Below are 14969 nucleotides of genomic sequence, written 5' to 3'. Positions count from 1 at the left end.
ATGACTTTGATGGAGATGTACAAGAAGATGAGTGTTGTTTTTATGCCTGATAATATAGCAGTCATTCTGCATCACATGGATCAAGGAGTAATTTTGACTTTCAAGTCTTACTACTTAAATACATTTTATAAGGCTATAGGTACCATAGATAGTTATTATTCTGATGGATCTGGGGAGAGTAAATTGAAAACTTTCTGGATTTACCATATGCCATTAAGAACATTTGTGATTCCTCTGCTGGATCTCAGGAAAGTCAATTGAAAAGCTCCCATAAAGGATTCACCATTCTAGATGCCATTAAGAACATTCGTGATTCATGAGATGGTCAAAATAGCAACATTAGCAGGAGTTTGGAAGAAGTTGATTCCAACCTTCATGATGACTTTGAGGAGTTCAAAACTTCAGTGGAAGAAATCACTGCAGATGTGGTATAAACAGCAATAGAAGTAGAATTAGAAGTGGAGCCTGAAGATGTGACTGAATTGCTACAATCTTATGATAAAATTGAATGGATGTAAGAGTTGCTTCTTATGGATGAGCAAAGACAGTGGTTTCTTGAGATGGAATCTACCAGTGAAGATGCCATGAATGTTGTTGAAATAACAAGAAATAATTTGGGATATTACATTAACTTAGTTGGTAACACAGCAGCAGGGTCTGAGAGCATTGACTCTAGTTTTGAAAGAAGTTCTACTGTGGATAAAATGCCATCAAACAGCATCGCATGCTACAGAGAAATCTTTTGTGAAAAGAAGAGTCAACTAATGCAGCAAACTTCACTGTTGTCTTTTCAGAAATTGCCATAGCCACTTCAGCCTTTAGCAGCCAGCACCCTGATCAGTCAGCAGCCATCAACATTGAGGCAAGACCCTCGACCAGAAAAAAGATTGACTTGCTGAAGGCCCAGATGATTATTAGTATTTTTAGCAATTTTTTTAAAATTAAGGTTTATATGTTGTTTTTTTAAGACATAATGCTATTACACACTTTAAATAGACTATAGTGCAGTATAAACGTAACTTTTATATGCACTGGGAAACCAAAAAATTTGCTTTGTGATTTATGCCTGTAAATGAATATGCTATCAGGTAGTAACAGATGCTACAAAGAAATATAAATCAGGGTATGTGGATGCAGAGATAGAAAGTACTGATTCATATTGGCTGGTCATGGGAGGTTCCCTGAGAAGATTACCACTGAGAAATGCACTGAATGATACAAAAGAATGAATGCATGCAGAATGATGCAGAGGGTAATTAGAGATACGGTTATGTACAACATATTTAAGAAAGAGCAAGATGAGTACCAGTTATAAATAAAGAACAACAGAGCATTGTTCATGAGTCACATTTATTTTGAGTGCTCTGATAATCTGGTTATGTGAAGGGTTATTTGCAAATAATATACCCTACAGTTATAATTCTGGGAAAAATATTATCTTTGTGTTCTAACTATTATTTGAAAACATGTTTCCCTGGGTTTTTTCAATCTGTTGAAATTTATTTATTTTAATAATGTGAAATTATGTTGTGCATTTTTTCTTTCCACAGACAGCAATGGATCAACTTCATATGCACTTCACCCAAGCCATTCACAACACCGTGTTTCAAGTTGTTCTTGGTTATGTGGAACTATGTGCAGGAAACACAGACACAAAATTCCAAAAGCTGCAATATAAGGATCTCTGTACAGTATGTAGTGACTTAATTACTATTCATATATCTCTGCTTTAGATTTTAAATTTGTATTTCCTTTATCTTGGCACCTACCTATTTGAAGATGCTACTAAAATAAAAATAAATCTTTGCCAAAATTTTTTTTTCTTCCAAGTTGTTCTTTTCCTCTTAGAGAAATTGGAGGACTCAGTCACACAAATGGTAAAGGTTACTGAGATTGGAGCGTGATTGCTTCTCAATCGACTCTGCCATTTCATAGCTTCTTTTATCCATCTCTCTCCGGTTCCAAATTATCTCCTATGATTGCATCCAGTAGGCTTCTAAGCAACCATCATTGCTGGTTTTCTGTACAGATTTTCAACCAGTTTTTTCATGTGTATGAATGCTGCCTTTGTCAGCATCTGTAACTGTTTTTTTCTTTTTCTTTTTAAAGAAACATAGGTTTTTAAGTAATATAACCCAACAGGTGAGAAGTGTACTGACTTGGGTTCTGTTTTAGAAGTAGGTCCTGCTGATGAGTTGATGTAGAGTGTGAGGAAAAGAGAGTGATGAATAATTGGGAGAATGGTAGTGCTATTTGCTTTTATAGGGAAGACTGGGAAGGAACAGGACTTAGGTGAAAAATCGTGAGGAATTAGTGTAAAATTAAGTAATCTTCATCCTTCAGTGAATTGTCATGACAATGAGTTGTCAAACCTGCTGGTTATATGTCTGTTGGGTACTAGAGAAATTTTCTTACCTGAGTTACAATAAGTATCCTGGAAGGGTGTATTATATATGATGTATTAAAGATTAAGTTAATAACGACAGTGGATGTATGTTAACATGTGGCTAAAAATATCTTTTTAAACTAATTGTAGAAACTATGAGGACTGTTTTACAGATTTTATGATTATTAACTTTAAGTGTGATGTAGCTGCATAATTTTGTCTTTAAATGTTCAGTTTTAAGTACAGTTATCATTTGGTAAATATTAATAATTTTGAAATGTGTTGTTTATTGTTATTTTTCTTATGTTCTTACTTTGATAGTATATATTATAAAATTACTCAATCACCTTTTTTATTCTAATAAGTTTTATTAATTTTTTTATTCTAATGTTGCTCTCACTAATAGATGGTAAACCAATTTATTATGTTGGCAATTTTTTTCTGTTAAAGCAGAAAAGAACTCTTAAAAATTAGACCAAACATTTTAAGCAAATTAGATTTTTGTCTTTTCATCTTTTTAAATTTGGTTAAATCTGTTGAGTATGTTTGTGTGTGTGCATTTTGCTTTCTTTTATTGACCACTTTTATATGCTTTTAAAACAATCAAGGACATATATTGTGCTCATGCTTCTTGAGAAAGCCCCTCTGTGCATTTATATAATAAAAAGCTGAACAAAATTTTTTATGAACAAAACTTTGTGCTCAAGGTGTTTATCATTATGTTTCTCCTGAGTTTCTTTCACTTTTTAAAAAAGCTGACTGTAGGCCGGGCGTGGTGGCTCATGCCTGTAATCCCAGCACTTTGGGAGGCCAAGGAGGCCAGGGGTTCAAGACCAGCCTGGGCAACATGGCAAAACCCTACTTCTGCTAAAAATACAAAAAAAAAAAAAAAAAAAAAAAATTAGCCGAGTGTAGTGGTGCATGCCTTTAATCCCTGCTCCTGGGGAGGCTGAGGTGTCCAGCCTGGGCGAGAGAGTGAGACTCTTGTCTCAAAAAAAAAAAAAAAAAAAAAAAAAGCTGACTACAAAATAATCTTTTGAAGTAGCTGTGTATATATTTAAATTATCAGATAACAAATAGATTATTCTTGATTTCATCTTTAGTAAATACTTGCTAAAATTATCCCCAAGAAACTTCTGGTACTTTATTATAAAATTATACATGTATGTGTGATAGTAGGTGATATATATGTATATACATATGTATATAAAATATAATGGTTAGCTAAGGAGAGGAAAGATAGAACCCTTAGGAGCTGAATAAAAAGCTGATGAAAGAAAATCTAAATACATTTTCCTGGTAAGAAAAAATATCAAGGTTGTGGCATAACTCAGGTAAGAGAGATAATTCATGAAGGAACCTCGTAGTAGAATGTAAGCTTCTTATTTTTCAATATGTGGCAGTGGGGGATCATTTTAGCCTCTGACTAAGAATAGCTGATAATAATTATTGAAGATATACTTGTGTGAGAGCAAATGTGGCAGTGGAGCGTCAGGTGAGCAAGAAGCAGACGAGTCCTCAAAAGATGTGCAGGGTGTTGACTGACATGAAATGAGAAGAAAGAGTCTAGGCATTTTGGAAGTTTATATCCTCTGCACAGTAGCAATGTTTTGAAGGAAGTGTTTAATTATACATAGAGCTTAAAAATAACATTGAAAATTAAGATGAATGGTACAGAGTTAAGAGGGAGATTGAGTTCCTGTGAACAGGAAATAATTGTGCTTCCTTTAAATGGAAAGAGTGGAAATGAAAAGAGATAATCATCTGCTTGCGTTATTCATAGTATCATTTTAAACCATTCTTAGATATCAGCCTAAATGAGCTACAGTGAAATTGAACTAATTAAAAAAAAAAAAAAAAACACCCTCTTGGATATCTGGGATGAAATTAGTGTTCCATTTTTATTTACTCTGGTATACAGAACCTCAAGTTCTTAAGGCCAGCAGCATCCTTTCCCAGTCAATTTTCTGCCATTTGTTTCCATTCACCATTGCTCTGAGTTTAAAAGTTTAGTTGGTTTTGAGCTTTTTGAAATCATTTTGCAGTTGAATGTACTTTTTTTTCTTTACTAAACCATATTTTTTGAGTGGTTTAATTAGATGCATGGTTTTTATTGGCTGTCTTTTAGTCTGTTTTCCCTGCTTTTCTTGAATGTATTGGTTTACTGCTTTTACACCAGCTGTTTAGGTACTTTTTAAAAAAAATCGGGTATGTTATTTTGAAACCCAAATAAATTGGTAATACTTAGCAGCAAGATTTCCAAATGAAAATTTATCATACTTCATTTCTGGAAAGGGACAATATAAAGGGCTCATAGTAGTACTTTTATTTACTTAAAATATTAAGCCTTATTTGTGATTGCATTTACATTTTGATGTACCCTACATTTTTACACCAGTTTGCAGAGATTTATAGACAACATTTGGAAGCTTTTAATTTAGCACCTTTGTAGATAAACACTTTGTGGTTTATTTGAAAGTTTATGAAGTATTCATAAGGATTTTTTGTTCCTTCTTAAAGATAACTTTACTTTGGCAGACTGATGGGTTTTCCGGGGGAGCTTATTTCAAGATGCTAATTAGGATGTTATTGATTAATTTTAGGATAATAGGGTTGGCTAGGCTGCCTGAAGTTTTCTCAACTATTTTTGAAATTGTTCATTTCCAAATGATTTTAATGAGCTTTGAGTTCTGTTTTTATGATGAATTTCATAATGTACTAAAAATATGTGCTATATAAAAATATACTCTCTCTCTCTATATATACACACATATACATACACACTCATATATATTATTTGGGAGAAAATAAAATGTTTCTGTTAGAAACAGCTTTCAAAATTATTTCATTATGTGTTTTCATAGTGCCTGGCACATTGGAGGTGTTTCCTTAGTAATTAGATTGCCATATTTGTCTCCAATTGGTGTGGTGTTGACACAACTAGTCTGTTTAGGTTAAGTGAGAGGGAAAGAAAACCAACACTGACCACCTTCTCTGAGCTGTGTACTTTTTACAGGTGCTTTATATTAGTACATCATAGACAAACTGTAATATTGATCTAATGTTCCATTCTTATAGGCTTTTAAAGTTGCATTATTAAAAATAATATTTTTTGTTACTCAATTATAATCCTGTCAGTTTTTTGAGAGTGAAACAATATCTTTAGTAAGGTGCCTATAGAAGATACAGTTTATTTTGTTATTAGTATAAAACCCCAAAGACAGATTCTTTTGAGTGAAAACACGTTTTTGTTCCTAAATTCTCAGGATTTTTGTGAAGAATTAATATTTTCTGTCATCCAATACTGTGACTCTCTTTACTATGGATGATAAGCTGCAGGAAGTTAATGCTAAAGTTAATGTTCACGTTTAGTACCCATTTTGTTTTGGGTTCTCTATAGAATTAACTGCTGCCTCCTTATCCCTTTTCTGTTTTCCAGTTTCTTAAACTGGTATGTTATTTATATGTCTTTATGTTACTCACAGTCTTTATAGGGTTAGAGATGATATGAGTTATATAGTGACTCAAATTAAGCAGTCATTAATATACATTCTCAAAAATGTGCATATTTTAAATTAGACAACTAAAACATTAATTGTAGGAAAAGCACAAGCAAAAAGAAGAAAGTAAAAATGCATATGTCTGCATGCAAAGCTGGTTCTTTCATGTGTATAAGCTGATAGCTTTTAAAAGTAGCTCCACAAACTGTTTTATAACTTTTTTCCCACTTGCTACATTATAAACAATTTTTCCATTTCAGTATAATTTTTAGTGGCCAAATGATATTTCACTGTAAGAGGTCCTGTGGGTTAATTAACTGGTTTCCTGTTCTTGAATATTTATGTTATTTCCAGCTTTTGTCATTATGAATAGCACTGTAGTAAATATTCTTAAAAGCTAAATCTTTGTGTACATCTTTAATTGTTTCTTTAGGATAAATCATGAGAAATGAAATTGCATTGTCTGTCAAAGCTTTACATTTTAAAGGCTTTTGGTTTGTCTTTCCTAAATTGCACTATAAAAAAATGATATTTCAATTTACACTCCTGAGCAGCAGAGTGTGCATTTATCCCTTTCCCTGAGCACGTGAATGCTGATTATCTTTTATTTAATGCCGTAATTGTCAGATGCCAGAGGTAGCATATCAAAAATAATTTGTGTTGCATACCACTCAGGCATATTTGGGATGGTAGGGAGGTTAAATGACATTTCATTGATTGTTGAGGTTAATTTGCTTGATGTGGTTGGATAGGTGAGTAGACCTTTCTTGCTGAATGTTACAAATTTGAATATTTGGTTGAAGAGAGAAACATTTTCACTTCAAAGAATATTATCATTTACTTGGTTTGCTCAGGTCAGTTTCAGAATGAGCTAAAAATTCAGTTGTCAGATTTATTCTTATCATATATATGGACTGCCTAGCTAATTTTGTAGTATATGATTTTATGTAATGATTTCTAGGTTAAGTAGGTTTCAATAATTTTTAAAATTAAAACTTAATGACCAAAAGGTAGGCAAAGAAAGTTTATTCGTTTCTTCCTTTTTTTCCTGCCATTTTCTCTCTGGATCATCAAAAATTGTGAAGAATCTGAAATTTTATTCTACTTGCAAATTAATAAGCTAGGCCGTTACTATTTCATGGATGCTGGTAGAAGACACAGACTTCATATTCTTAGCACTATAACTTGTTAAGTGTTAAGTTCCCTTGTCATTACTGAGTGTTTCTTTTTTCTTTTCTTTTTTTTTTTTTTTTTTTGAGGTGGAGTCACCCTCTGTTGCCTGGGCTGGAGTGCAATGGCGTGATCTTGGCTCAGTGCAACCTCCACCTCCCAGGTTCAGCAGGTTCAAGTGATCCTCCTGCCTCAGCCTCCTGAGTAGTTGGGATTACAGACTCCCACCACCACACCCAGCTAATTTTTGTATTTTGAGTAGAGATGGGGTTTCACCATGTTGGTCAGGCTGGTCTGGAACTTCGGACCTCAGGTGATCCGCCCACCTTGGCCTCCCAAAGTGCTGGGATTATAGGTGTTAGCCACCGTGCCCGGCCTACTGAGCTTTTCTTACACAGTCATCAGTTTTCTTACTTAGTCATCAGTTTAGATCAGCAAGGACAAGTAAGACTTTAAAGTAATCATCTAGTTAAGGTCACATTAATTATGATCAGAGGTAGAGTAAGAAAAGGTCAAACGGCATAAAGTATCCAAGGGGTCAAAATACCTCTTTAAGGTTGGCAAGGGAGGAAAAATTGGGTCTTAGATTTCAACAGGCACAACGGGAACAGTGTGTGTCCAGGAATGGAAAGGAAATATCATGAGCAATGCCATGAGAGTAGGAAAGCACAGGGCGGGTGAAAGGAACAGTAGATTATCTGGCTTGGTTTAACCGGATTTTTCAGTATGGTGGTTTGTTTGTTTCTAATGCACCCAGGGAATAATGAGTGCCTATGGAGCACATGCTTTGGGTAACCATTTATCTAGGTAACCAGTGTTACTCTCTTGGCTGGAAGTGGAGGGGTGTTCTCTTCATTTGAAACTGGCTCAGGTCTGGTAAGGCCTCTATATTGTTCATGTCTAAGAACCCTTAACATTAGCAATGTAATTTAGACTGCTGGGTGATTTTTTTCCGGGAGGGGGATTGGATTGGAAGTAAAAAAGAGCCAACCTATGGTGGCACACAGCTTCCAGCAGAAAGGAAAAATAATATACTAGTAGGAAACCATTTTTGGGCCACCTTGCCCAACAGGAAACTATATTTGAAACCTGCCAAACACCTGATTATTTGATAGTATCTTTGTATTTAAATACTACCTTTTTGTGTGTGATCTCAGGCAGCATGGGGGTTAATAGCATCTTATCACTTGAAACTTTGAAAGATAATTATATATTCTGATTATACATGCTTTGCTTGTTTTATAATATTGAGCTATCTATTTGATTAAGGCCATTTAACAGCAATTAGAATAACCTGCCAACTAAAGAAGAACTTTTTATTTCACAATTTAACGAGTGCTAGTTACTTAATTCCAAGTTGGGATTATTTATATCATACATATTACATGTCTTATGTGTATATACATATTTAGCATTAATGATAAAATGCCTGGTAGATGAGAATGAGTGTTTTTCTCCCCGTTTATAGTTGTTTTTAAATAATGAATGAAACCAGTGAGTTACAAGGAAAATTTTGTTAAAAGCATATGCATAGTTTTGTCTATGGAGACTCATAGCTTTTAAAGCTTCAGAGGGACTCTAGGAGATTTGCTTTAATCTTTGGGGTTTAGATACAGGAATAGCTATGCAGGAGTCATGATCAAGTAAGTTGCGAAGTTGGGCTCCAAGCCCAAACATGTTTCATCTAGTTCAGTGCTCTTTCCACTATGCAGTACTACCTCTCTGGTTTCCAATGGTTGGAAACTTCTTAAGATAATCATATTTCATATAGGTAGGCCCTCACAGAAGTAATTAGGTATTGGAGTAATTAAATTTTAGATACTGGCCCAGACGCTTCTGTAGGTCCAGAGTTACCCCGAGCTGTTTTCAACTCCCTGGGCCTAGTGCTGTTTTGACCAGCAGCATATTTTCAGAAACCACTCAGATAAGCAGGATTCTCCCCAGCAGCTTCTGATGATGTGAGCTTATAGTGCCAACAGCATTCATCTAAAGATACTGATAACTCTTTGTTGTTTTTTGAAATCAATCAATCACTGTGTGTGTGTTTTGGGGGCTGGAAGCACTGGGAATTTTGGATCTCTGTGAGGATGCCAAAACATCTGTTCCCTTTATGTTTGTTAGGATGTGATTAGAGTGCTAAATCAAAACGTGGAACAAGAACAAAATAATTCATTACAACCATCCCTAAGATTTTTCATTTTGACGCTCTAATATAAAAAGCATTACTTTGAAATTTTTGTAGGGATTTAGTTATAGAGATTTCTTATGAGTATTAAAGTAAATTATAGAATAAAAAGCAAAAGACTAGCAGCTTTTCCCCCTGTATTTACTGCTTTACTTTGCATTTAAATAACTTTCAGAAGACAACATTCTCTTATTGTGTGCCTCAGACTTATAAAGGCTGCTTATATTAATTTCTGGATTTATACTGTTCTTTGAAAATGGCCTCAACTTATATTTTATAATCAAGACTCAGATGTTGCTGGTTTTGATAAGCTAGTTTCATCATTTTTATTTTAACCAGGTGGGTTGGTTGAGATGGTTAATAGTAGAAATGGAAGGTGCCAAGTGTTACTGTGAACTGACAGTGGTAAGAGATGGGAAATCAGATTTGTGGATTTTGTGAAAGTGTTAATCAAAATTGGATTAAGGAGTGAATTGTGGTGTTTGAATGTGAAGCATAGTGGAAATGCTGTGAGCTTCTTGCATAGAACATCCAGTTTGTTCATATTCTCCAAATCCTTCCTCCTAGGATATTTGTTGACCTTTTATGATCACCACATGTATTAGACATGTATGTTGTCTCTGTTATAAGTTTATGGATTTTTTTAAAATTAGGATGCTTAAAATTTCCTTTTTTTTTCTGTGTATTTCTTGGGATATTTTCCAAAGATTATATGCCTATTTTATCTTTTCCTCTCACTTTATAATCTTTGCTAAATAAATTGATGCTACTAGCTTTCAGTTGTAGTGTAGCAGTGGAAAATAGCTTTAGAACACAGAGAAATATTTGGTAATTAAATTGCGATTTCTTATCTATTCTTAAAAAAATTTCAAGACGTGTTATTTAGCTCTTGGGGTGTCTTACTATGTGAATATTTTGTAAATTGATTCAATCAAGACTTTCACTGCTATTTTCCATATGTGATGTGAACATAGAACTGCGTTATAGTATGGTGCTCCTCTGCTATGATATTCCTAGTATTATGCCAGATGAGTCTCCCCTTAGCCTGAACTGAGTTTCAATGTAGGTATTTAGTAATCAATGAATGACTTCAACCAGTGATGAAACAGGAAGATACAGGTATCTCTAACATATTTATGAAAGGCGAAACTGAGAACCGGAGTAGTTTATTATCTAAGGCATGTGACTGGTAAGTTGTGGAACTAGTGCCAGCTGGAATCCAGGGATTCCAATTCTTAATTTAGGTCTCTTTCCATTATGCCCTGCAGATGTGAAGAATTGATGTTTGGGTGGAACACTCAGGTTCCTTTTCTTAGCCTGCCTTTTATTTTTTGATTACTTGTGTAATTATTTGCTTATTCTCTGGCTTCATTGAATCTCTTTGGTTATGATTCATTTATGTCTTTGTAATAAAATTCTTTATTTGAAATTTGGAGGTGATTTTTATAAAGTAGAAAATACTGGGCGGCAGTCTTGATTCTCTTTTGGCCAGCAGTTTTTAGGTCCGTCAGTACTGCACTGCAAGAATGGCAGATTTTGGGATCTCTGCTGGCCAGTTTGTGGCAGTGGTCTGGGATAAGTCATCCCCAGTGGAGGCTCTGAAAGGTCTGGTGGATAAGCTTCAAGTGTTAACTGGCAATGAGGGCCGCAGGTCTGTGGAAAACATCAACCAGCTGTTGCAGTCTGCCCACAAAGAATCCAACTTTGACATTATTTTGTCGGGTTTAGTCCTGGGAAGCACCACTCTGCACAGTGCTGAGATTTTGACTGAAATCGCCCGGATCCTTTGGCCTGGTGAATATCTTTTTCTGAAAGAGCCAGTAAGAGACAGCTGTAGATAACAATAGCAAAGTGAAGACAGCATCTAAGCTGTGTTCAGCCCTGACTCTTTCTGGTCTTATGGAAGTGAAAGAGCTGCAGTGGGAGCCCTAACCCCTGAGGAAGTACTGTCTGTTTGAGAATATCTTGGTCATGAAAGTGACCACCTGCTGTTTGTTCAGATCACAGGCAAAAAATCAAACTTTGAAGTGGGTTCTTCTAGTCAGCTTAAGCTTTCCATCACCAAGAAGTCTTCTCCTTCAGTGAAGCCTGCTGTGGACCCTGTTGCTGCCAAGCTGTGGACCCTCTCAGCCAACGATATGGAGGATGACAGCATGGATCTCATTGACTCAGATGAGCTGCTGGATCCAAAAGATTTGAAGAAGCCAGATCTGGCTTCCCTGTGGGCTGCTTCTTGTGGAGAAGGGAAAAAGAGGAAGGCCTGCAAGAACAGCACCTGGGGCCTTGCTGAAGAACTAGAAAAAGAGAAGTTGAGGGAACAGATAAGCTCCCAACCCAAGTCGGCTTGTTGAAACTGCTATCTAGGTGATGCCTTCCGCTGTGCCAGCTGCCCCCACCTTGGGATGCCAGGCTTCAAACCTGGGGAAAAGATGCTTCTGAGTGATAGCAATCTTCATGATGCCGAGGAGGGACCTGACATGGGACCCATCTGTTCCTCCAGCCAACTCCTGTCCCTCACATCCCACCACGGTGGCTCCTCCCACCTCCTCTAGATTTGTTCACTCTGAGATCCATTTGCAGGGTGGGTGCTTAGCAGACAGAGTGAAGCTGGCTGGGGGAGCGCAGTGGTGTGTAGTGCTGCTGTGTGTCAAAAGACCAAGGTATTATGGGGCCCAGTTACTCAGAATGGGATGGGTTTCTTCACCTCATGTTAAGAGAAGGAAGTGTGTTCTGAAGAAGCCATTCTTCTGATTTAAAATACTGACCAGAACACTCTTGAGCCCAGGCATCCTTGAGCATTAACACTCTGTGACAGAGCTCCAGACCCCTGCCCCGAGTCTCATCTCAGCAATGCTGCCACCTGCTTGTCTTTCAGAGTTGTTAGTTTATTCCATTCTTTGTGACACACGCCAAGTGTCTCACCACCTCCTCAGGGCACCAGAGAACTCACTCACGGGTTGCTGTGATGATATCCAGTGTCCCTCTGCCCCCTTCCATCCCCAACCACATTTTACTGTAGCATTGCATCTGTGTCCTGTTGTCATTTCTGTTCACCTTCAGGTATTAAACTTGCTGCATATCTTGAAAAAAAATAAAGAAAATGCTAGTTGCAAATGATTTTAGTTATTTGATGTTAAAAGGATGAGAAGCATTTGTCACTGTGAGAATTGACACCAGTTGGTTGCACGGCATAATGGAAATGGGCTCAATGTTAAAATGGAATAACTCTTTTAACTTATTGCCAATATAACCCTCAGAGATTAACATAGCTGGGCTTAAATTTATTGAAAACATTGTTTTTGTTTTTGTTTTTAATCTACCCCACCTTACCTTTTTTCCTTAAACTATTTATTGTATATGTATTTAATAAAATGGTCTTTACATTTGTGCCTATATAGAATATAAACAGGCAAGAATCATCTTGTTTGCTGGTGCTGCATATATCATAGTCTTATGTTTGTACATGTGAATATATTTGAAGATAATAAATTTGGGTTCTTTTGGGAGACGTTTAGGTATGTGCAGTGGTTTAGCTAGATCTCTGGATTATTTACACTTGAATCAGTTCAGTGGGAAGAAAGCCTTGCTATAGCTTCACTATGTAACTAACTTTTTTTGAAAAAAAGATTCACATAAACATCTGTGTGTGTATATCTCTTCCAAACCCATTAAATTTCAGCAAATCTTCAAGAGATAACATAATGAAGGACCTCCTTTTTTTCAAATAGGCAGATAATGAGCTGGACAGTGGTTGGGTGGAGAATAGAAGATAGTAGGTCTAAGTTTTAATTTTCTGGTTTGTTAAACTGTGACAAGTATAATAGAAATTAATTATAGGACTATAGCACAATTATTTGTACAGTCATAATTTTTCTTTGGGAAAAAATATGACTAACACTGCCTTTCTCTTATCTACCAGAAAGAATGTTGGGCTATACTTAGATTAAATTTGTTTGCATAGTATATAAATTTACGCAAAGTTGGGCTAATAAAAGTTAGAAATACTGACTTGTACCGGAGTACCTTTATTTGGGTGTATGATTGGTGAGTTGCAGCCCAGAACTTTTTGGGATTTTTGTTTTGCCTTGTTCTCGGAAAAAGTTTTTAGCCTTTTCCTGACCCTGTGCATTAGTATTGGCTTTCGTCATATGTGTATGGTATAAGAGGGATGTCAGGTATAATTATGTGCTAAAACTAAACCAAGTGTATTAGTCTGTTCTCACGCTGCTAATAAAGGCACACCCAAGACTGGGTCATTTAGAAATGAAAGAGGTTTACTTGACTCACAGTTCCACATGGCTGGGGAGGCCTTATAATCATGGCGGAAGGCAAATGAGGAGCAAAGTCTCATCTTACCTGGTGCCGGCAAGAGGGCTTGTGCAGGGGAACTCTCACTTATAAAACCATCAGATCTCATGAGACTTATTCACTATCACGAGAACAGTATGGGGGAAACCACCCCGCCCTTGACACATGGGGATTATTACAATGCAAGGTGAGATTTGATTGGGGACAGACACAGCCAAACCATATCATCAAGGGAAAACATTAAGACTGACTCATTGTAAGGGTAGCAATTATAAAAGTAAATGTGAGAAATTACCCAAAATTGTTTTTCACAGCTGCAAAGTACTGTTTTGTATGTATGAATAATGTTATACCAATCTCCTGTCTTTGGACATTTAAATATATTTCAGTGTTTTGCAATTACAAATAATCCTTTAATAAATAACATGGTGCATATGTATTTTCACATTGTTTGAGGTATACCTTCAGTATAAATTCCCAGAAGTAGAATTGTTGGGTTGAAGAAAAAATACACATGTAGGTTTTGTTAGATCGTGACAAATTTCCCTCCTTGGGATTGTACTATTTTGCATCAGTAATGTATGCGAGTGCCTGTTTCATCACAACCTTGCCAACAGAGTGTATATGATGTCAAAGATAAAGCCAGATACTAAAGTGTTAAGGACAGGTTTTAATCAGAAGATATTATTGTAATAGGGAAAATAGTCGAGTGTGAACTGACTCAACTTTGATTTATACAATGGTGACTGGGCATTTTTTAAAGGGAAAATGAGGGAAGGGGTTGAGCAGGGGCTTAGTGGAGTCAGAAAAGTGAACATTTTACAAAAAGTGAGAAGGGAGTTAGTCCATGTGAAACCCATTAGTATTTGCTAACTGATGTTTATGGAAGTTAGGCTCCTACCCTCTCACAGAGACTGGGGAACAGGGGCCCTATCTTCAGATGTTGGAACAAATAGTACATTTTTTTTTCAAGTACATTGGCAACCTTGAGTTTTTTTCAGGCTGGCACTTTAAGGGGGAGCTGAAGTCATCCTAGGGGTGTGACTTGAGTCATTAGAGACTCTGGTAGGTGTTTCATCCAAATTTTTTTAGGCCATGGTTAAGAAGATAGCTGAGAGGAGCCTCACTAGAGTTTGGTTAAGGAGAGAATGTTTGTCAGTGCTCAGCTATTGAGATTGGTGAGAATCTTTGAGATTGGTGAGAATTTGCATCTTGTAGTTTTAATTTATATTTGTCCTGTTACAAGTAAAGTTGAACATGCTTTTCTGTGTTGAAGGGCCATTTTTATATCTCTGTTTATAAAGTATGTTCATGTGCATTTTTTCTCATTTTTTTTGATAGAAGTTTTAGTCTTTTTTTTTTCCCCCAAACTTTTAAGAATTCTATATAAATGTGGAATATCAGCTTTTTATTGTGAGTA

At 36.0% G+C, this 14969-nt stretch overlaps 1 protein-coding gene and 1 pseudogene across 2 annotated transcripts in view; both read left to right on the top strand.

Annotated features, from left to right (window-relative positions):
* The window catches only part of VPS50 (VPS50 subunit of EARP/GARPII complex), a 119637-nt gene that overhangs the window by 43066 nt on the left and 61602 nt on the right, over nt 1–14969 (top strand). For both annotated transcript variants that reach the window (XM_007982147.3, XM_007982145.3), the window contains exon 12: nt 1551–1691. In XM_007982147.3, the coding sequence (XP_007980338.1) occupies nt 1551–1691 (141 nt within the window). The remainder of the gene's footprint in view (nt 1–1550; nt 1692–14969) is intronic.
* On the top strand, nt 6859–14947 carry LOC103226549 (anamorsin pseudogene; annotated as a pseudogene).

Source organism: Chlorocebus sabaeus, chromosome 21 (genome assembly GCF_047675955.1).
Source record: "Chlorocebus sabaeus isolate Y175 chromosome 21, mChlSab1.0.hap1, whole genome shotgun sequence".
NCBI lineage: Eukaryota > Metazoa > Chordata > Mammalia > Primates > Cercopithecidae > Chlorocebus > Chlorocebus sabaeus.
The sequence above is the reverse complement of the archived record's forward strand: the minus strand, read 5'-3'. Positions and strand labels throughout refer to the sequence as shown.